The 23862-nt window shown below is 43.5% G+C and overlaps 1 protein-coding gene across 5 annotated transcripts in view; it reads right to left on the reverse strand.

Moving 5' to 3' along the window:
* Positions 1-2225: 2225 nt before the first annotated feature.
* LOC139265813 (sorting nexin-24) overlaps positions 2226-23862 on the reverse strand; it is a 291009-nt gene continuing 269372 nt past the window's right edge. For all 5 annotated transcript variants that reach the window (XM_070883268.1, XM_070883286.1, XM_070883276.1 and 2 more), the window contains 2 exons: positions 11486-11550; positions 2226-2876 (listed from right to left, as the gene is read on the reverse strand). In XM_070883268.1, the coding sequence (XP_070739369.1) occupies positions 2806-2876; positions 11486-11550 (136 nt within the window). In that variant the 3' untranslated portion in view covers positions 2226-2805. The remainder of the gene's footprint in view (positions 2877-11485; positions 11551-23862) is intronic.

Raw genomic sequence — 23862 nt, forward strand, 5'->3', positions numbered from 1 at the left:
TAAGCTAGTAAAAGTAGGCTATGTGCCTGCTTTCACCAGGCATAAGAGTTTGAAGGACATTCGCTCGGCATGAGTTGGGCAAATAGCCCAATCTCAGCCGTGCGAATGTCCTTACTGCGGGGATGTGCAGTTCTGTCAGGACAAATCTTGACAGATCGGAAAAGCTAGTTTTCGGCGCATGTGCATTGCGCCCTGAAAATCGGCTTTTGCGAGGCTTCGCCGGGTTTGCCCACACTTCATACGGACCCGGTGGGGCCGGAATTTCAGCACCAATATTGTGCATGATGTGGATACAAGGAGGCTTGCTCGGAGTAGCACTCCAAGGCAACCTCCCCAGAGGACAGCAGTGCATCATGTTTGGACATTGGTGTCATAGTGTTGAGTGGAAAAGGAGATAAAAATGCTGGGCATGCTGACCAATACAGCAGTCACTCAGATTGAAGTGTTAATCAGGAATGAGCCAAAGGCATAACAACTGAAGTCAGTGTTCATCTTACCAACCACTCACTGAGCTTCACTTTTCCCATTCCAAAAGGGCTTACAATGAAAATAGCAAACAAATACAAATATCAGGCTTTTGGGTTTGTTGTTCATTTAAACATTCTTGGATTAAATTTGTTGTCTTAATGAGACTCATGAGGGATAATGGTGCAAGTACTTTAGCTCACAAATAATAAAAGAAATTGCAGCCCAGATAGATGTTGGTGCAGGGTCCTCTCTCCCACTTGCCACTGTCCTGCCACATATGATTGAAGAACCACCAAATAGTGAAATAATTTTAACAAAGTCTATGCTTCAAAGCAAAAATCAGTTTCAGCTGAGGGTTTGTGGTTTATATACTCAAATTTATTTTTTGTTTGGGGCGGAAGGGGGGAGCTCAGGCTAAGCATACAACCGATATACAGGAGCAATTTATCAGCACCGCCAAATGATATTTGTTTTTGATCTGGGTAAGTTAACTATTGAGATTTCCCAAAATTGAAGGATTTGACACCTGCTAGGCTCAAATTTGGAACTGCAACAGTGCCCTTCCAATTTCAGAATCAAAATTCTGTTTCATTTGCTTGAGCTTTATGAGATGACAAAATCTGCTGAATTCACCATGTCAGAAACCAAAAATTTGTTTCATGAATTGACAGAAATGTTAATATTCTGTCTGAATATTTAACTCTTTCACATCTTGGGTATTTCCACTATTTTATATTTATATTTCATATTTATAGTTTGTCTTTTACATGGCTTGGAGGCATCATCAAATTATATAGGACTAGAATTATCTTCCTTAATTTAATTTATGATTCGTTTATGCATCAGGGAACTGAGAACTAGCCTCGGAGATCAAAATTAGTTACTGCCCCACAGAATGCATTTTTGCTTCAACAATTGCTGCTTTTTATTGTCAATCCAGTTAGAATCAAGTTAGCTAATTTGCCATTAATTTCAAGAGTCTTCATCTTCTTCAAAAGCATCACGTGCGGATCTTTATTGAATATCTTATTATTCAAATAAATTATATCTACTATGTGACTCATATGACAGTTTAGTTATTCCTTCAAAGAATTTTAGTAAGCTTTTCAGGCATGACCTATTGCTTTTCAAACTATATTATCAGTATAATCGAAATGCTGTAGTGGCCACATTGGATCATGTCTCATAAAATGAAGTTGTGCATTTTCCCGACCAATGATGTTTTACTGGACTTGTCTCCATTTGACAAGTGTCCCTGGAGGAACAGACTTTAGGTTCTTTGTCTGGTATTTCAAATATTCCTACTAGCCATTTACACCACAACATTACAATGTCTTGGGCATCTCGTGAAAAGGTCAACTGCTGAAAACACTTTAAAAAAAAAATAAGTGGAGAAGTGGGCAACCTAGAAGAAACTTGAATTTCCGAACAAAAGCTTTGGGCTCATGTTCAAATAATCTTAGCTGATACTCTCAATCAGGCTGTTGGATATAGTTCTTCATAACAGTGGGATATTCTATCTTGGCTGAGGGAATAGGTTGGTTGGTCTATAGGAGAAGTAGCTAAGAAATACAGAAATCATCCGACAGAAATACAGTTTCTAGCTATCACATTAACTACAACTGTGGAGAAGTCAGTAGTGAAGATTTCCAGCCCCATAAACAAAATTTGAAAACAATGACCAACGTAAGTAAGTGTATGCTCACACTGAAAATTAATCAATAGGACAAAAATGATTCATATATTGTTTAGTGCTGTTCAAATTTATTACATAAAACAATTGATTAAAAAAAGATATGTTTTACTTATTCAATGAGATGTTAACAAGATTACAAACTTAAGTATAAAGGGCTGCAGTGTGATTCACAGATAAATACTTTTTTCATTTCCACATAATTAAATGCAACAAACATTTCTACGTGAAATGTTTATTTACAATAACAGTTGTTGCACTGATTAGTGTTTTTCTAACAGAAAAAAAATCTAAGACATAAAATAGAAACATTCTCCATTTAACAATGAAGTAATGCTCTTGACTTTAAAATTCAAAAAATATGATTTCCACGTATTTAAATAATGGGTTCTGTACTCTCATGGTTCATGCTGAAATTTGTCACACATTCAATGATAAACATTTACATGGTAGTTTGTTTATATATAGAAGTTAATGCAATGAGTTATGTAATAATTAGTGTATTAAGCTTCAAATGTACATCCTGCCAAGGAAAATCAATCAGAACTGACAGCTGCTTGTAAAAAATGTGCACCTCTAATAGTTATTACTGGTTACTGTTGTGGTTGCGTCTCTTGAAATGCCTTTTTGTTGTAGATTCTGCTTTACCTTAGCTGAAGGTATGGATAGTATATCCCATGTAGAACACCTTCAATAACTACATTTGGGAAGTCATCTAAGAGATCACAAGAGAAAGAAAGGTCAGGTCTATAGTTAACATCATTAACATCAAAATCAAAGTTATGATAGAGTTTTGTTGTTTTCAATGTATTGGTGAGGTTGTGGGACGATTGCTTAAGGTGATAACCTGAGTAATCAACATAGCAAAATCAGCAGAGTATAAGTCTGAGGCCATCATGCTGAAGCTGTATAGTATTCTGGTCTGGTTGCATCTTGTTCTAAATTCAGTCATGGTCACAGATATAAAGGAAACAATCCTTCACTTCTGAATAAAGCACACAGTTTGACTTTTAAGACCGATCCAGGTTTACTAGCAGGCTTGCAGGCCTATTCTTCAGATATTCATTTGAGTGCTTGAAATATTATTTAAAAAATAATGTCCCCTTTAGTTCCAATTCCTTGTTTGCAAATTAATTATTTGTGATTTGTATATTATTGCTGCTGCAACAATTCCTTCAATAAGAATAACATAGCAGAAGTTAGAGATCAAAAGTTTCTTTGAAATTCTGCAACTGACCCAATTTATTAAGTAGTTAAGAAAAGTTTGGGATGAGATAAGGTCACTCAGGATATCCCTCTAGATTGAGAACTTTCCATCATTGTATCTAATTGTATTTTAAATAATCCATTATTTTGTCTTGTTTTTTCGACAGTGAAGATACACGATGGACATAGAAAAAATATAAAAAGAAACCAATCACCCAGCTCTGTTCCTCCTTCACCCTGTGTGGATCGGTGGCACAGTGTGGGTGGGACCAGGAAGATCTCAGGTTCAATACCTGGCCTGATCTGAGTTAGCTAATCTCAGCTAGGGTGGTTCCTGGAGGACACAACTTGCCTCGCCCCTGAGCAATGTCTACTGCAGCTCCAGGATGTGCATAGTGGGTGAAGGCAGTTCCACTATGATCTCCCACCCCACTTTTCAGGAGGAGAAATAAATGGAGCAAATTTAAGTGAAAAAATTGGTATCCAGAATGAAATTTTTAAAAAATGACCCGATTCTCTGGTATAGTTTCAAGCACTACTACTCCTCAAACCATTGCCTTTACACATTCAGTGAACGGTATCACTCCACCCTCATCTTTCCTTCCAGTTTGCCTGTTATATCTTCTTCCGTCTGTAATCCTCTAAAATTAACCTGATTTATCAGAAGAAAGAATCCAGATTGCATTTTAAACATTAGAACAATTTTGTTTTGTAAAAACTTTTGAAACATGTATAGATTTTGCACACTGTCTGAAACCCTCTACTAAGAGATTTGTATTGCAAAATTAGCAAGGCTCTAAAGTGGTTTCCACTTTAAAGCGATTTTAATATAAGTCTTACTCTGGAGATTAGGACCCGATTCCGGTATCATTTTAGCATTATGGCAAAATGGAAACCACTTTGCATTAAAGTGGCAGAAGAAATGCACCTTAAATTATGTTGAGAACAGAAATTTAAGTGAGTCTCATTTGTTTGTTTAAATTCCTGAATTATCAGCTGATGTAATTCTTGTATTTGTACTTTTGGTTATATATACACAATATTTTCACAATAGGCAATATGAAAAAGGAGGAGATATAACAAATCTACACTTTGAGAATTCTTAATTCCATTTAGAATCCATTCTTTCAAGCTAGATGGAGCTTCTTTGGTTTCAAGTACTGTAGGTTCCATGTACTGCAGTAGTTTTTTAATTCTTATTCATGTAAAGTTTAAATACTCTATAAAATTTGAAGTTCCTGTAATGCTGCTCGTAGGTACTGTTATTTGTGCATTGATTACATTAAATGTTACTGGTTACACAATTAAAATGGTGACACAAAACTCCTACTCAGATTGACCACCGATCAATGTTATCAATTTTGTTACAATTAGATGCTTTTCTAATTAGCAGTGTAGTTGCACCAAAAAGAAATCAAATGTTTGGAAAAATAATAGAACAAAAAAAGATCTTTTCATTAATTTACTTGCATCAGGCTAAAAGGATAATCTGTACAATAAGTAACTGACATGCATATAGCCAGATGGAGATTCATTTAAACTAGATGGGAGGGAGATGGGGACTAAATACTTCAGTAAACAGATGAAGCAAATTGTTATTCCCAATCAAAAGGTAAAAGCATAATATTTAGCACAAAAGGAAGAAATTTAAGTACTTAGGAATAAAAAGATGTTGAAGCATACAAAACTCATTAGGAATAAACTTCTGGAAATAGTTAGGTCGTGTTTATTTCCAACACCAGATTTCTGATTGGTCCCTTGCAGGACAAGACACCACCAGCAGTTAATCTGGAATGTGTACTTAGATCCTGCCTGCCTAAGTAATCAAATACTTTGCAAACTGTAATTCGAACCATTCTGACTGCAAGGCTCCAGACAGAACAAAGTTCACTTAGAGCAGACAGGGCTTACCCTCATGGGTTAAGAACTATTTCCATTCCCAAATACGTTCCTTCCCCCTCCCCACCCCCAGCCAAAAGGTTCCTAACCTTTCTTCCCCCCCCACCAACCCCCATTCCTGATCTCTGATTCCCCCTCTCTCCCACTTCCCTTCTCTCTCCCCCTCTCTCTCTCCCCCCTTCGATACTCTCGCTCACGCTCCAATTCCCTCTCTCTCCCCTTTCGATCCTTTCCTTCCCCCACCCCGGCCGCCACCTGATCCAGTGACCTTCTGCTTACTGAGCTGAGGAAAGCGTGGCCCACAGTGCAGGCCGCAATGATTGGGTGCTGCACATTTCGGCTTCAGTAAACAGCAGGCATGTGCAGAAGGGGATCGGGTGCACAGGCACGGCTCTGGGATACTGCTTGCAAGCGCAGAAGGCCGCAAAAATGTTCGTGCACAATGAATTAGATAATGGCTAAATTGCACTTTACAGCTTTCCGGACTCAACATTGAGTTTAACAATTTCAGATCATAACCTCTGTCCCCTTTTTTGGATGGCAGCTGTTGTTGATTATTCTGCTATTCCCATTTCCAACTCCTCTAGACCCATCTTTTGTTCCATTACTTGGCCCATTATTATCTCCTTTGGCCTTGCACCATCATCCACTTTGACATTCAATCTTTCCTGCCTTCCACCCTATTACAGACCTTCCATTTTGATCTTTCCTCTGCCCCCCGCCTTTCCCTGCCTCTGTACTTGTTTAAGAGCCGAGGTCCCAGGGGCAACACGGGCTAGCCCACACTGTGATATGTGTGCGCACTAGGTCCTTGCAGCAGAGCAGGTCTCCAGGTCCTGGTTAACCCTTGCCACTGGACCAAGATCTAGCTCTGTCGAGCCCATATGGTGGCTGGTGTGCAACGGTCACCGCACATTAAAAAAATTCACGCACAGGCATCTTCCACCCCTGGAGTTCAGGACTGGAATATCGGGTCCTTCATTGAAACATCTGTGAACTCATCCCTTTTGGTGTGGAAACAAGTCATCCTCGTTCGAGGGACCGCCTATGATGATGATGACTTGTTTAAAACAGGTTGGGGCCGAAATTGAGGGCCGCCAAAAAGATGGTGCACCTACCTTTTTTTTTAAACGTTTTTTCCGCTGGGATCGTTGAGGCGGCCTCTCCATTGATTTTTGGCACTTAGGGGTTTTTTTGACGTTGGACCGGAAGTCGGTCATAGTGAGGGCGGGAGTTCGGCGTTAAGGCAGGCTGAGGGGCAGAATATGGGGCGGGACCGGGACGCCGCTGCTGTCATTCAGCGGTGGAGTGGTGGTGACATCACAGCCCGTGTGCGTCACCATGCTCTCCTCTGTTAAAGGGGAGAGAATCCATCATTTTATATCTTCGGCCACTGGGCCAGCAGGGAGTGTTTTGGCCAGACCAGTAAGAGGGGGTGGCAGGCTGCCTGTTGGCGGCCCAGCCGAACCTGGGGGCACTATTTTGTCGGCCGATCGGGAGGTCGACCAGCAAAAATAAAGACACGGCGGCCGCAGCAATGGGCCCTCCCCTTGAAGGGTCGCCATGCTGCTGGACCGCGCTCACTCTGGATAAGGTGCACCGACAGAAAAAACAGTTGGAGGCACCGCGCGGTGGGGCAATGATGTTTTTACCTGAATTTCGGTCGGTGCATTTTTCAAGTGAGGGAGAGCGGCGATGCGCGTTTTGATGAAGTGCTTGTGGCGGTCATCAGCATCAGGGTGGAATTGGGTCCAGGCCAAAAAATCCCCGGCCTGAATTTGGGTCGGGGCGGTCAGTTGACCACAAAGCGGCGGCCACGGTATTCCACCGCATGGCCGCCGCAAACGGGCTTTAACGGGTCTTTCTGAGACCCTGAATTTCAGCCCCGTTATATCTCTTAACTTTTTCCAGTTCCGATGAAAGGTCAGCGACCTGAAACATTAACTCTGTTTCTCTCTCCGCGGATGCTGCCTGATCTGTTGAGTATTTCCAGCATTTTCTGTTTTTATTTCAGATTTGCAGCATCTGCAATATTTTGCTTTTGTATTGGCTAAATTATACCATACGTATCAGTGAAATATGGCTATAAGTAGGAGATGGACAAGAAATAGAGCTAAGAGGGTGTTGAATAGTTTACAAAGCCTGTTAAGCTTTGTGGAGAAATGCCATTATTGCTAACGGCTGATAAAGTAACTATTGAAAGTCCAGACATAACATGGAATTTACGTAGAAATTAATAATTAAATGCACAATAAAGTAATAATGGGTCAATTCAATCACTTTAAGGTGAGTCATCATCATAAGCAGTCCCTTGGAATCGAGGAAGACTTGCTTCCACTCTAAAAATGAGTCCTTAGGTGGCTGAACAGTCCAATACGAGAACCACAGTTCCTGTTACAGGTGGGACAGATAGTCGTTGAGGGAAAGGGAGGGTGGGACAGTTTGCCGCACGCTCTTTTCGCTGCCTGCGCTTGATTTCTGCATGCTCTCGGCGATGAGACTTGAGGTGCTCGGCGCCTTCCCGGATAAACTTCCTCCACTTCGGGCGGTCTTTGGCCAGGGACTCCCAGGTATTAGTGGGGATGTTGCACTTTATCAGGGAGGCTTTGAGGGTGTCCCTGTAACGTTTCCTCTGCCCACCTTTGGCTCGTTTGCCGTGAAGGAGTTCCAAGTAGAGTGTTTGCTTTGGAAGTCTCTTGTTTGGCATGCGAACAATGTGGCCTGCCCAGCGGAGCTGATCAAGTGCTTCAACGTTGGGGATGTGAATGATTGAGGCAAGCAAGAGAAGTCACATGTGATAATAATCAATTGGATTGCTATAGCAAATAGACAAAATGGTGGTGAGTGGGGGAGATTTTCGACTACTGAAAAAAAAAATGTGAATCCAGTGTTGGGAGGCCCAAACCATTGTCAGGTTCAGCCTAATTTGAATGCAAGCAATGAGCTACGGCCATCAAATGGGTGCTCTGCTGCAGGTCGCAGTTGTAGGAGGGTGGGAAATCAGGCAGCTCCTCTGATGAGTCGGCCCAGGGAAGTGGGGCAATCCTTAAAGGCCGGTTGGGGGGGGGGGGGGTTGGTGGTGGGTGGGAAACGAGCACTGTCCAGCAGCAAGCCGAAGTATTTTTGTGAAACTAGAAGTCCTGCTCCTCCTGGGACCTCAAAAATAACCACAAAGAATAGTTTGAGGATGTTTGCGGAGTAGTCACCAGTGGTCCCCTTTAAAGACTGCTGATTAGGCTGTTCACATTTTATTACAAATGGGCGGAGCATGTGCCACGCATGCTCCACCTATACATACGTCAAAATTTAAACAGCCTATCGTCCCAAAAAAGTGGGTGCGCTGTTCGCACACTTTCAGGTTTATCTGAAAATTGCATCAGCTATACCTTGGACACCAAGCAGCTGCTGAGGTTCTCCCCAACCCTCGATTTTCCTCTGCTTGATTTTCAGATGAAAAATGGGGAGCAGCTGTAAATCGCCCCCAATAGGCCAAGTGGCCTTTTCTATGCTGTAAACGTCTATGGTTCTATGATGGAGATTTTAATATCCAAGAGATGCAGTGGACAGACCAGGAACAACTAAAATAGAAGGCTTAAAATACATAGGTTAAAACTTTCTTGAGCCAAGGTGTGAGCCAAAGTACTGGTTATACATAACATTAACCAGATTTAATATTTGGCAATTTGAAGAATTAATTAAAATGGTGGAACTGGGTGAATACTTGGATGTTCTAATGATCGCTGAAAAATTGTCAAGCTGTAATAACTTCTGGAGGAACAAACACTGAACCTACGAGAAGTGCTCTAACAAGGAATTATTGGAAAACAGAACTCGAGAAAAAATTTAGGGGATATAAAAATATTTTGTAACTGAATGTGATCAAAACACACATGGTTGATGCTCTGAATTGGGAAAGAGGAAATGATCATTGATCTTTACTCCCGGATAGAACATACCTGTGACCATGAATGTTCAGAACTGTGTCCAGTTAATAGCTGGAAAGGATGTAGCAGCACAGAACAAGCTAAAGCTTTCATAATATTTTAACTTATATATAGGCATGCAACATTACTATTTCAGTACTACAATGAAACTTTGTTTTATAATAGCTATCTTTGATTAAAAGAAAAGAAAGACTTGGATTTATATAGCATCTTTCACGACCACTGGACTTCTCAAAGCGCTTTACAGCCAATGAAGTCCTTTTGGATTGTAATCACTGTTGTAATGTGAGAAATGCTGCAGCCAATTTGCACACAACAAGCCTCCACAAACAGCAAAGTGATAATGGCCAGATAATCTGTTTCTGTTACGTTGATTGAGGGATAAATATTGGCCAGGAGACTGGGGATAACTCCTCTGCTGTTCTTCGAAATAGTGCCATGGGATCTTTTATGTTCACCTGAGAGGGCAGACAGGGCCTCGGTTTTAATGTCTCATCAAAAAGACGGCACATCTGACAGTGAAGCACTCCCTGAGCACTGCACTGGAGTGTCAACCTAGAGTGAGACTTGAACCCATAACTTCTGACTTTGAGGCAAGGGTGCTACCCACTGAGCCACAGCTGACACAATTAAGCTCATATACAGCACTTAGGGTAACCAAAACTTAATGTAAATTTTCAAAAATATTAATTAAAAAAACCCACCAGGATTCAGATTAGTAATACTGTACATCTTTCCTAATGGAAGATAATTCATGTAAAATGAATGACTTTGGATCAATGAGATGGATGCTCCAAATAGGATAATGGGGCTCCAAACAAACAATTCCCTGGGGATGGATGATATTTACTTTCAGGTGCTAAAAGAGCAGAGGGATATGATCTGTGAGGTGCTGATGGCCATCATAAAGGTGCCCAACATTGGGAAGATCCCATTAAGTTGGAAATAAGCTGATGTGGCATCATTTTCAACCAGCTATCTACAGACAAATTCATCTTGCATTAATACTTGGCAAAATAATGAATCAATTATATTGAGTAAACTTGAGAATTACCTGTGTGATAATCACCTAGTAAACACGAACTAACACGGGTAAGATTTATTGAAGTTGAGATTTATTGGGGAAGTGACTGACAGACCAGAGATCTGTTCTGTTTTGAATTGTAAGAAACTTGATATTTTATCTTTTTATATTAATTTTCAAGCTCGGTTATGTTGGGCTGGTTCCACCCACTTTTTTGAGATAAGGAGGATGCTTCTTGGTGCAAATGCATTAAATGGCTTTATTCCAACACTACCGTCCACTTGCAGAATTGCCAAGGTTTGGAAATAAAATAGGTAGTGGAGTTGCAGGAATGAGCCTTACTTACTTTAAAAAAATGATAGTTAGGTTCCCATAATTTTTACTGCATTGTACAACTGCCTGTGAGGTATGTGGCCCTATATTCAACAGTGTAAAAGTACGTTGGTCAACATGATAAACTCTGCAGACTAAACTACAAAAACAAAGCTAAATCAAGAAACTTCACGGTACTTCCTCCTTATAAGTCCAAAGACTGCTGGAGAGAATTTGAACTAGTTGATTTGCAACTTTTTTCTGCTATTAAATACTAATCAGCTGAAAAAAGGAAAGAACTGATGTTGCACCCCAGAAAAAGGTTGAATATACAGGGAAATATGGGAAATCACCAGTGCATAAATTTCTTAAAGGAAAGCAACTGTGGTGATTTTCCCCACCCCTTGGGACGACAACAATTTCAGTTGATATATAGATGTTAAATTAATAAATTTTGTTTGTCTGTAGTCAGGTGGCGGGAGAGATTTTTTTTCAGTAACAAGGTGTATCTGAACTGCAAAATCAAACTTCCATTCTTCCACCACCGCATTGCTCAGAGGTGAATAGGGATAGGAATTTCCTCAGTGCTGCTTCTGCTCCGCCGCCTGCAGCCCTGAGGATATTCGTGGCCAGGTGTCCTTACTCAATAGTATGATGGAGAACATGCCTAAATGGGGCTCAAATCAAAACAAAGGTCTCAATCAGTACTCATCTACAGTACTCTGGAATTAGTATGTCAATAACAAGTTGAACAAATTCTTCAGGACAGAGAAAGGGGAGGGGAGAAAAACACAAATTATCACATCTCATTTTAGAATGCATCTAACCAAGTCTTAATCTAGTGGGTTGATGTTAGTCTTCAGTTTCATTTTCACCTAATGTTACAGGATTAAGGGCTGAAACAGTAAAGAGCTGTTAACAGATGACAGGTTTGATTACCGGTGGCTGTGGGCAAGATGTATGGATCCCTCAGGAAAAGCAGCACTGGCTGGTGGGATAGTTTGCTGGAAAGGTCAAGGACAAGAATGTCAGTATCCTGGAATTGCTAACACAAAATAATGTACAACATATACCAAATTGTTTTTAACCACAATATAGTGAACTATATAACAATAACAATCAGACTGGAATAAACCATTATATTTCACTGCTGTCCCTAAATGATGCAATTTTATGAACATGTTTACTGTATAACGTGATGTATAAGTAACATAATTTTGCTAGTTCATATTGTAAATATTGAATGAATGTTGCTATGCACATTGTTCTTTCATACACATAACATTCATCTAAATCTCATTGCGTATCAATAGCAAGAAGGTACAACCACCGATAAAAGGTCACAAATGTATACTGGATGTTTTAGACTGGGGATAGAAGTCATGGGCAGTACAATAATTCACGCACTTATTGATGTGCTTTATTTCATAATTAGTTTTCCTATATCGTAAGTCGGCGGGTACTAAAAGTGCAAAAATGCTGTACGTATGGCAGCTAGTATGTGGACTTGCAGGGCTACAAATAGAGCTGGAGCGCCGGGCCCTGGAACATCGTGGGCAAAGGTGCGGTGAATGAGAGTACGGGGCCCAGAAGAGCCGAGGGCCTAGGGGCAGCACGGGCCAGCCCACACTGCGATATGTGTGTGCGCTAGGTCCGTGCAGCAGAGCAGGTCTCCAGTCGTCCTGGTTAACCCTTTCCACTGGATAAAGGCCTAGCTCTTTCGAGCCTGTGTTGTGGCTGATGTGCAACGGTCACCATACGTTAAAAAAATCCACGCCCAGGCATCTTCCACCCCCTCAACTGGCGTTCAGCACTGGAACATCAGGTCCTTCATTGAAACATCTGTGAACTCATGTGGAAGCAAGTCATCCTCGCTCGAGGGACTGCCTAAGATGATGATGATTGTTTATATCGACTATAAACAATAACAATCTTTGAATCAATCTTTGACTTAAAAAAAAATTACTTCAACAATCAAAGTATTTAAAAAAGTAAATCATTGCCACAAAAGTTCTAGGGGCCGAAATTGCCCCCCTCCATAAGCTCCATTTCCACCTCTGAGGCAGGAATGGAGCAGAGGTGCCTTACCGACCGGGGGCAGGCAGATGGGCCGACTCGACTGAAATTGCCCCTGGGCCGGAAGCGTCGGGAATGGCTTTCCATCTGTCCGATTTTCCGCCACGTCGGGCATGTGCCGACCCATTACCGACGGCAGCAATCCCCTTTCCAACCCCCGCGGGGAATTGCCCCGTGTGAGCGGCGGCGCTGCCGGTCAGTGCCACTGACAGCTTTTTCTGTCAGGGAGCTGTGTAAGTCTGAGCGGCAATTATGCCCCCGGGTTCAGCCGGGCTGCCAACAGGCAACTCCTGGCCCGGCCGAAATACTCACTGGTGGCCCAGAGTTCGCAGCGGCCCTCCCCTTTAACTGAAGGGGAGGGACGTTATGACGCATCAGCGATACGCTGACGCCATTAGTGTAGCGCCAATGACTTGGAGCGACAGCCGTTCCAACCCGCCCCATTTCTGCCCCTCTGCTGACACCAACATCACTTCGACCGGAAACAAAATACAAAGACCTGAATTTTTCCACCAGGGACTAATGATTCCCAGCTTTTAAAAAATTCAGTGTTTGCACTCCAGGAAGGAAGTGGAGTTCTAAAGGAGTTACAGGATGCAGGTGGGGAGGTAGGTGTGCTGAGCTGCTGCGTTCCGAGGTACCTTCCCACCCTTACAGGGTAGGGCCATCGTTGCAGGCTCTGCATTGGGACCAGTTAGCAGGTCCCTGACGGAAGACGCGATCCAGCCCGATCAGCCCCTTGCACTCCAGCAGAGTGCCGGGCTGATCGATCACGGCCGAAGAGGAATGAAAAATTTTAACATTTTTGTACTTACCTCAGCCACCTCCTCTTTAACCTTCGCCCCCGAAGCTCCTGGCCTCCCGAACAACACCTCTTGCGGTGTATTCGCCTAACTAAGCTGCAGGGGGTGGAACCGAAGTTAGGGTCTGGGACGCTACGTGGCAATGAATGAGATCGGGGTGCAACGTCTTATCGCCACCGCAAAGCACCCGCGGGAGTCGTTCATCTCGCCTTGCCCGGTCGGTAAGTGATTAGCGCCCACCCGAAGGCGATAACAGGAGGCACTGAGGAGGCCAATTACCATTCCTAAGCGATTTACTAATGGATATTTGACATTTCAGCTTGGAGCCCTATCAAACATTTAAATGTAACTGACCCTCTGCAACTAAATCAGGAAATTTAAAAAAAATCCAACTAATTCATAAGTTTATAGTGAAGAAGATAAAATGAATGGATATATTTTCCAAAAATCTTGGAAAAAGAACTTTACTGAATGTCAAAAATTATAGTCCTTTTGAATAGTTTTCCACGAGGTACCCTTAACATATAGTAAACCCAAGATGAATCCAGAATATGACTTCAAGGTAAATCATGCTAGTAGGTTCAGAGGACATAAATTTAAATGAGTGAAAAGTAAATATTTAAAAACATTGAAAAAATGTCTTTAATAAAGGGTGGCAAACATTCGCACAACCAAAGACATTAGGAACATTCAAAATGTGGCTGGATGAGTGAAAGTGTTCTTGACTTTTTTCTTTAAGTTCCTACATCACTCAGTCAGAACAGATCTTAGAGAAGACAAGTGGATAATGGTTGCATAAGCTTGGTTTACATTCCTTTGAGTTTAGATAATTGAGGAGTGATCTAACAAAGGTGCTTAAAATGATAAAGGCATTCTGACGGGTAGAAACAGTGAAACCATTTCCTTTGGAGGGGGGAATCTAGAACAAGGAGACATATTCTTAAAATTAGAGCTCGGCCAATCTGGAGTGATGTAAGGAAGCACTTTTTTCACACAAAGGGTAGTGGAAACCTAGAATTCCCCACCTCAAAAGGATGGGTCAATTGAAATTTTCAAGACTGAAATCGATAGAGGTTTGTTAGTTAAGGGTTTCAAGGGATATAAAGAAAAGATGGTTAAGTGGAGTTAAGGTACAGAACAGGCATGAGTGGGTTAAATGGCCTACTCCTGTTCCTATCGTCCTATCATCCAGGTGCCATCTTGCCAAATGGATCATCTCCAAAATTTTGTGTCACAAAAGAAGTAATATGTCAAATCTTCCTATTTCCCCCAGGAGATTGGAAAGATTCTACAGCCAAAACAGATCATAGGAAATGTGGTCTTAATCAGAAAGATCCCAGGATTCTGCTTGTGCTCAAGAGCAAATAGATTCACCTTTGGGATACTAAATATAATCGAAAGAAAACTTCTTGCTCACAACTCAGCCAATCCACTTGTACATTCAAAGCCCTTCCAAAATGGGCTGTAGAAATAACTTTCTAAGTTTCCACCCAAAAAAGCTGCACTGGAGCTCCTCTTTCTCCCCTCTTACAGCACGTTTGTTTTACTGTTTTTGGACAAGATGATGAAAATAACCTAAAATTCAGTCTGATCACTGAAGCAGTCCAATTGACTCTACACTCTCACTCCAAAGCAGTGGAAAGGGCAAGAGAGCAAAATGACTATCTATTCTAAAATATCACCACCAGCATGAGGCTACATCACTCACATCCAGAGCGATGAATGTCTTTATTCTACCAGGTTATGCAGATGAAATCTAATTACTCTCTACTCAAATCCATACTCCTGTTTTAAAAGATTTGAAACAAGGCCTAATGAAATCATTGATCCAAGAGGATCAAACCTTAAAGGTGCTAGATTATCTGCAAAGACTTTGGGTACGGTAACTTTGGTAAATCCCACCACGGCAACTGGGGAATTTAAATTCAGTTAATTAAATAAATTTGGAATAAAAAGCTTGCATCAGAAATGGTGACCATGAAACTACCGGATTGTTGTAAAACCTTCTGCAGATTACCACCTATTGCCCCTCCCTCAGCTGAGGAATCAGTACTCTTTCAGGTTGAACACCACTTGGAAGAAGCAAGGGCACAAAATGTACCTTGTGTGGGAACTTCAATGTCCATCACCAAGAGTGGCTCCGTAGCACCACTACTGACCAAGCTGGCCAAGTCCTGAAAGACGTAGCAGATAATGAGAACCAACACGAGGGAAAAAACAACTTTACCTCGTCCTCACCAATCTACCTATCGTAGATGCATCTGTCTATCACAATATTGGTAGCAGTGACCACTGCACAGTCCTTGTAGAGATGAAATCCTGTCTTCACACTGAGGACACCTTCCATCGTGTTGTGTACCATTGTGCTAAATGGTATAGATTCAGAGCAGATCTAGTAGCTCAAAACTGGGCATCCATGAGTCGTTGTGGGACATTAGCAGCAGCAGAATTGTATTCCACCACAATCTGTAATCTCATGGCTGGCATATCCCTCACTCTACCATTACCATCAAGCAAGGGGACCAACCCTGGTTCAATGAGGAGTGTAGAAGAGCATGCTTGGAGCAATTATAGGCATACCTAAAAATGAGGTGCCAACCTGGTGAAGCTGCAACACGGAAACAGCATGCTATAGACAGAGCTAAGCGATTCCACAACCAAGAGATCAAATTAAAGCTCTGCGGTCCTGCCACATCCAGTCGTGAATGGTAGTGGACAATTAAACAAATAACGGAAGGAGGAGGCTCCATGAACAACCCCATCCCCAATGATGGCGGAGCCCAGCACATGAGTGCAAAAAGACAAGGCTGAAGCATTTCCAACCATCTTCAGCCAGAAGTGCCGAGTGTATGATCCATCTCAGCCTCCTCCTGAGGTCCCCGCCATCACAGAAGCCAGTCTTCAGCCAATTCGATTCACTCCAGGTGATATAGAATCATGGAATGACTACAGCATCATTTGTGCCACCATCTCAGATAAGGATCTCCAGATAGATGTAGCCTTCAGGATTAAACAGTTAAATTTTCTTGATCCAAGTATTGGCCTGGAAACACTTAAGGGTCGAAATTCGGTACCGCCATTTTTGAGGCATTGTCACCGCATGAGAGAAATTTTTAACGCCTCGCTTCAGGCGCGGTTCCCAGATCATGCCTGAAGTGAGGCGTTAAAAATTCAGTGTTGACATCGAAAGAATTGATAGCAGTGTAAAATCATGGTGTTGCACACTTACCTGGATGCGCTTCACTGTGCTAAGTGGGCCGTTAAGCGTCAGCTCAACATTCGGGACTTAGGCATCATTTGGAGCTGCGCCACGGACATAGTGGCACCACCTGGATTTAACTGAAACATTGATTGGGCACTTCAACGCCTTGTGGGTATATTCACTTCCTATGCACTAACTTAGACAGTTAGCATTGCAGACCTTACAGCAGCAGCTCGTCAGCGTGCCCACTCGAATGCCGCATTGGATGTACTCTTTGATGCCCTGGAGAGGAGTTGGCAGGTGCTGAGGACAGAAGCTGGGAGGAGACCACAACCCCAAACATACCAAAGGCTAAGGAGAGAGATAGCAGAGTGAGGTTTGCGAGTGACACGGTGCCAAGGACAGCTATGCAATGTAGAAAAAAGTGAAATGACATGACGCGGCTAGTGAGGGTGAGTATCTTTGATTTCAAACTTCAACATTCCATAGACTCGGGATCAGTTCCTATAGAGTGGAGGGTAGCTTAAAAAAGGAGGGAGAGAGAAAACAGGGAATTATAGACCGGTCAGCCTGACATCGGTAGTGGGTAAAATGATGGAATCAATTATTAAGGATGTCATAGCAGCGCATTTGGAAAGAGGTGACATGATAGGTCCAAGTCAGCATGGATTTGTGAAAGGAAAATCATGCTTGACAAATCTTCTGGAATTTTTTGAGGATGTTTCCAGTAGAGTAGACAAGGGAGAACCAGTTGATGTGGTGTATTTGGACTTTCAGAAGAGATTAATGTGCAAAGTTAAAGCACATGGGATTGGGGGTAGTGTGCTGACATGGATTGAGAACTGGTTGGCAGACAGGAAGCAAAGAGTAGGAGTAAATGGGGACTTTTCAGAATGGCAGGCAGTGACTAGTGGGGTACCGCAAGGTTCTGTGCTGGGGCCCCAGCTGTTTACATTGTACATTAATGATTTAGACGAGGGGATTAAATGTAGTATCTCCAAATTTGCGGATGACACTAAGTTGTGTGGCAGTGTGAGCTGCGAGGAGGATGCGATGAGGCTGCAGAGTGACTTGGATAGGTTAGGTGAGTGGGCAAATGCATGGCAGATGAAGTATAATGTGGATAAATGTGAGGTTATCCACTTTGGTGGTAAAAACAGAGAGACAGACTATTATCTGAATGGTGACAGATTAGGAAAAGGGGAGGTGCAACGAGACCTGGGTGTCATGATACATCAGTCATTGAAGGTTGGCATGCAGCTACAGCAGGCGGTTAAGAAAGCAAATGGCATGTTGGCCTTCATAGTGAGAGGATTTGAGTACAGGGGCAGGGAGGTGTTACTACAGTTGTACAGAGCCTTGGTGAGGCCACACCTGGAGTATTGTGTACAGTTTTGGTATCCTAACTTGAGGAAGGACATTCTTGCTATTGAGGGAGTGCAGCGAAGGTTCACCAGACTGATTCCCGGGATGGCGGGACTGAGAAATCAAGAAAGATTGGATCAACTGGGCTTGTATTCACTGGAGTTCAGAAGAATGTGAGGGGATCTCATAGAAACGTTTAAAATTCTGCTGGGTTTCGACAGGTTCGATGCAGGAAGAATGTTCCCAATGTTGGGGAAGTCCAGAACTAGGGGTCACAGTCTAAGGATAAGGGGTAAGCCATTTAGGACCGAGATGGGGAGAAACTTCTTCACCCAGAGAGTGGTGAACCTGTGGAATTCTCTACCACAGGAAGTTGTTGAGGCCAATTCACTAAATATATTCAAAAAGGAGTTAGATGTAGTCCTTACTATTAGGGGGATCAAGGGGTATGGCGAGAAAGCAGGAATGGGGTACTGAAGTTGCATGTTCAGCCAAGAACTCATTGAATGGCGGTGCAGGCTCGAAGGGCCGAATGGCCTAGTCCTGCACCTATTTTCTATGTTTCTATGTTTAACAGGCTATGATCTGACCTCAATGTGTACTCTCTGCTCAATGTAGTGTTTCCGAATCCATGCTCTAAGTGGGTGAGGTCACAGTCAAGGTTCCCATTTGCAGCCTCACCCACTGCAAGGGCCTGCATGCGCTATTAACCTAGCTACTTGGCTCTGCAGACCCACCCACCCCTCATGTTGGTGACTCCTCAGTCTTCATATGCGTCTCGAAGACGGTAGCCTCCCTGTTACTGTTAGACCGTGGCACCCTAATCCCACCATTGCCACAGCAATTCCACGCAGCAAATGGTAGTTAGATCGAGCTGTGAAGACTGTCATAGAGTAAAATGTACTAAACCTCGAGCTGTGAAGACTTTCATAGAGTAGCATGTACTAAATTATGTACTTAAGCATACTGATGAAAGGCCTCTAACTCAGACTTTCTGTTTAATGTTACAGGCGAAGCTCGCACACAACCGGCAGAAGCAAATGCGGACTGGTGGACGGGAGCCAGACCTCCAAGTGCTCACTCTGTTGGAGGAACGGATAGCTGCCCATTTGGGTGTTTAAGTTGATGTGAAGCTGGTGGCGAGTTCCTTTGCAGCGACCTGTAGGACACTTGGCCCTGACACTATCAACATGCAGCTCTTTCTATGAGACTGGCATTCACGGATGCCTTTCCCGCTCCTGGCTCCCTCCCCTGCAGGTAACTGCTGTTCTGCGTTTGTGCTTTCAGATGACAAGTCAGCTCCACCGGGGCCTTCTACAGATGCAGATGGTGGTGACGACCAAGAGGACAAGGAGTAGTAGGAAGATAACACCTCCTTTGACAATATGCAGGAGGGTGTGCCGTCTGAGAGTGGGGCCAGCAGCGCAGCTGACCAAGGGATGGTGGGGAAGACGGAGGTGGGTGATGCTTCTGGATCCAGTGGCCTCCAGCAACGCTTCGGAGGAGGGGAAGCCCAGGGGCCAGCATGAGGGATGCTCAGCAACACTCTGAAGATGAGCCCGACCTAGAGGTTGTCCCAAGACAATCCCTGCAATTGCACAACGATCTGCTGGGTGCACGAGCAAGGGTGCCACAGAGTCTTGATTTACTAGCTGTGAGGATGGAGGAGTCCACCTCAACTGTTGCTCATGCCTCTCAGCAGCCCATCGAGCCCATCCTTAGTAGATACCAACGGATGCTGGATGCAAACAGTGACCATGGGGTCCCAGACATGGTGGCACGGGCTATGGCTGACGTTGCAATGGCCATTGAGCACCAGGCCGATGCTATGGTATGTTTCCATATTCAAATGTCATCACTGCGTGGGGTCCTGAGTCAGCTCTCTGGTGTACTGAGTCGCAGACACTGCACCCCATCCACAACAGAGTGCTTCCACCCATGCTGAGGTTATGCCGTCCGCAGCCGGGTCTTCCAGGGCTGGTCATGGACGTGCTATTAGGCCATCATGTGTGGCAGTGGATCCAAGTGAGCAACCGACTATCAGCCTTGCTGAAGGCCTCGAGACCCCATTGAGGAGGAGCAGTAGGCGTGGGAGGGGGGAGAAGGGAAGGGGTGGTAAATCCCTCTTTAAGACAAAGTAAAGACCTGTGAGAAGCTGGCCACATATGCTGACCTTGTGAAGATACAAGCTTTTAAAACCAGTTGCATTTGTATGACGCACCTAACACTTGCTTGATGGTCAACAGAGATGACAAGGTTGTTGCAATGTGAGCTCATGTAAATTGTTGCACTTGGATGAACGATGCAAGAATTGTTTGGTACTCGCCAGAGATGGCTATCTTGTTGCAAAATGAACTGATGTCAATAGGTCCACTTGGATGTCTATGAGAATGTTTAAAGAGGTTTTGTGGGTATGTTGATGTGTTGGGGATGAAGTTGTTATCTTGTGCTTGTTTTCAGCATATATGATTTATGTTTGCAATAAACCAAGTTTGGTTGTTCACATGATGAGGCATTGATTATTTAAGACAGAGGGCTTCAGGATGTGTAGCGATGTGTTGAGTTGATGCCCACTTGTATAGGCTGGCCATTGGGCACGTCAAGAGTTATTCAATGGAATCGATGAGTGATGAGTCTCTGATGAGCAGCCCTTCCAGCCGCAGCAGAGTCATGCTGCCCCCTCCTTCGGTGAGGCTCCTCATCTCCCTCGTCATCATCGTCCTCCTCATGAGGTGGATCATAGAAACATAGAAAATAGGTGCAGGAGTAGGCCATTCGGCCCTTCGAGCCTACACCACCATTCAATAAGATCATGGCTGATCATTCACCTCTCCTTTCCTGCTTTTTCTCCATACCCCTTGATCTCTTTAGCCGTAAGGGCCATATCCAACTCCCTCTTGAATATATCTAACGAACTGGTATCAACAACTCTCTGCGGAAGAGAATTCCACAGGTTAACAACTCTCTGAGTGAAGAAGTTTCTCCTCATCTCGGTCCTAAATGGCCTACCCCTTATCCTTAGACTGTGACCCCTGTTCTGGACTTCCCCAACATCGGGAACATTCTTCCCGCATCTAACCTGTCCAGTCCCGTCAGAATTTTATATGTTTCTATCAGATGCCCTCTCATTCTTCTAAACTCCAGTGAATACAGGCCAAGTCGATCCAGCCTCTCCTCATATGTCAGTCTTGCCATCCCGGGAATCAGTCTGGTGAACCTTTGCTGCATTCCCTCAATAGCAAGAACGTCCTTCCTCAGATTAGGAGACCAAAACTGAACACAATATTCCAGGTGAGGCCTCACCAAGGCCCTGTACAACTGCAGCAAGACCTCCTTGCTCCTATACTAAAATCCCCTAGCTATGAAGGCCAACATGCCATTTGCTTTCTTCACCACCTGCTGCACCTGCATGCCAACCTTCAATGACTGATTTACCATAGCACCCAGGTCTCGTTGCACCTCCCCTTTTCCTAATCTGCCGCCATTCAGATAATAGTCTGCCTTCGTGTTTTTGCCACCAAAGTGGATAACCTCACATTTATCCACATTATACTGCATCTGCCATGCATTTGCCCACTCACCTAACCTGTCCAAGTCACCCTGCAGCCTCTTAGCATCCTCCTCACAGCTCACACCGCCACCCAGCTTAGTGTCATCTGCAAACTTGGAGATATTACTCTCAATTCCTTCATCTAAATCATTGATGTATATTGTAAATAGCTGGGGTCCCAGCACTGAGCCCTGCGGCACCCCACTAGTCACCGCCTGCCATTCTGAAAAGGACCTGTTTATCCCGACTCTCTGCTTCCTGTCTGCCAACCAGTTCTTTATCCACGTCAATACATTAACCCCAATACCATGTGCTTTAATTTTGTACACTAATCTCTTGTGTGGTACCTTGTCGAAAGCCTTTTGAAAGTCCAAATACACCACATCCACTGGCTCTCACTTGTCCACTCTGCTAGTTACATCCTCAAAAAATTCCAGAAGATTTGTCAAGCATGATTTCTCTTTCATAAATCCATGCTGACTTGAACCGATCCTGTCACTGCTTTCCAAATGCACTGCTATTTCATCTTTAATAATAGATTCTAACATTTTCCCTACTACTGATGTCAGGCTAACCAGTCTATAATTCCCTGTTTTCTCTCTCCCTCTGTTTTTAAAAAGTGGTGTTACATTAGCTGCCCTCCAGTCCATAGGAACTAATCCAGGGTCGATATGTTGGAAAATGATCATCAATGCATCCACTATTTCTAGGGCTACTTCCTTAAGTACTCTGGGATGCAGACTATCAGGCCCTGGGGATTTATTGGCCTTCAATCCCATCAATTTCCCTAACACAATTTCCTGACTAATAAGGATTTCCTTCAGTTCCTCCTTCTCACTAGACCCTCGGTCCCCTAGTATTTCCGGAAGGTTATTTGTGTCTTCCTTCGTGAAGACAGAACCAAAGTATTTGTTCAATTGGTCTGCCATTTCTTTGTTCCGAATTATAAATTCACCTGATTCTGACTGCAAGGGACCTATGTTTGTCTTCACTAATCTTTTTCTCTTCATATATCTATAGAAGCTTTTGCAGTCAGTTTTTATGTTCCCAGCAAGCTTCCTCTCATACTCTATTTTCTCCCTCCTAATTAAACCCTTTGTCCTCCTCTGCTGAATTCTAAATTTCTCCCAGTCCTCTGGTTTGCTGCTTTTGCTGGCCAATTTATATGCCTCTTCCTTGGATTTAACACTATCCCTAATTTCCCTTGTTAGCCACAGTTGAGCCACCTTCCCCGTTTTATTTTTACTCCAGACAGGGGTGTACAATTGTTGAAGCTCATCCATGTGCTCTTTAAATGTCTGCCATTGCCTATCCACCGTCAACCCTTTAAGTATCATTCATCAGTCTATTCTAGCCAATTCACGTCTCATACCATCGAAGTTACCTTTCCTTTAGTTCAGGACCCTAGTCTCTGAATTAACTATGTCACTCTCCATCTTAATATTATGGTCACTCTTCCCCAAGGGGCCTTGCACAACAAGATTGCTAATTAGTCCTTTCTCATTACACATCACCCAGTCTCGGATGGCCAGCTGTCTAGTTGGTTCCTCGACATATTGGTCTAGAAAACCATCCCTAATACACTCGCTGGTGGTAATGTCTGGCCGCTCATAATGGCCAGGTTGTGCAGCATGCAGCAGGCAATGGTGATCATGGAGACTCTATCAGAAGAGTACTGCAATACCCCTCCAGAGCATTCTAGGCAGCGGAAACGCTGTTTCAGAACCCCGATAGTTTGCTCGATAATGGCCAGGGTTGTGGTATGGCTGGTGTTGTAGTGCTGCTAGGCAGGGGTGATGGGATTGCGGAGGGGTGCCATCAGCCAGGGGCCACACCTTATTCTTTGTCGCCCAGGAGCCAGCCACAGCCTTCATGCAGTGGCTTGAAGAGTCATGGCACAGTGTTCTCCCACAAAAACTTTTTTAATCAGTATGTAACATGCCCAACACGAGCGGGTGGTTCTAGATTTAGTTTTGGGGAATGAAGCTGGGCAGATGGAAGGGATATTAGTGGGAGAGCACATGGGCGGCAGTGACCATAATTCAGCCAGATTCAAGGAAGTTATGGATAAGGACAAGAATAAACCAGGAATAAAAGTCTCAAATTGGGCAAAGCTAACTTTACTAAGTTAAGAAGTGATTTGGCCACAGTGGGCTGGAAATAGCTACTTGAAGGTAAACCAGTGTCGGACCAGTGGGAGGCATTCAAGGAGGAAATCCGGAAGGCTCAGGCCAGACATGTGCCCTTAAAGAAAAAGGATGGGAATAAAAATTCTAGAGCTCCCTCGATGTCTAGGGATTTACAGGGGAGGATAAAGATA

This window comes from Pristiophorus japonicus, chromosome 1, assembly GCF_044704955.1.
Source record: "Pristiophorus japonicus isolate sPriJap1 chromosome 1, sPriJap1.hap1, whole genome shotgun sequence".
In the NCBI taxonomy this organism is placed as follows: Eukaryota; Metazoa; Chordata; class Chondrichthyes; family Pristiophoridae; genus Pristiophorus; species Pristiophorus japonicus.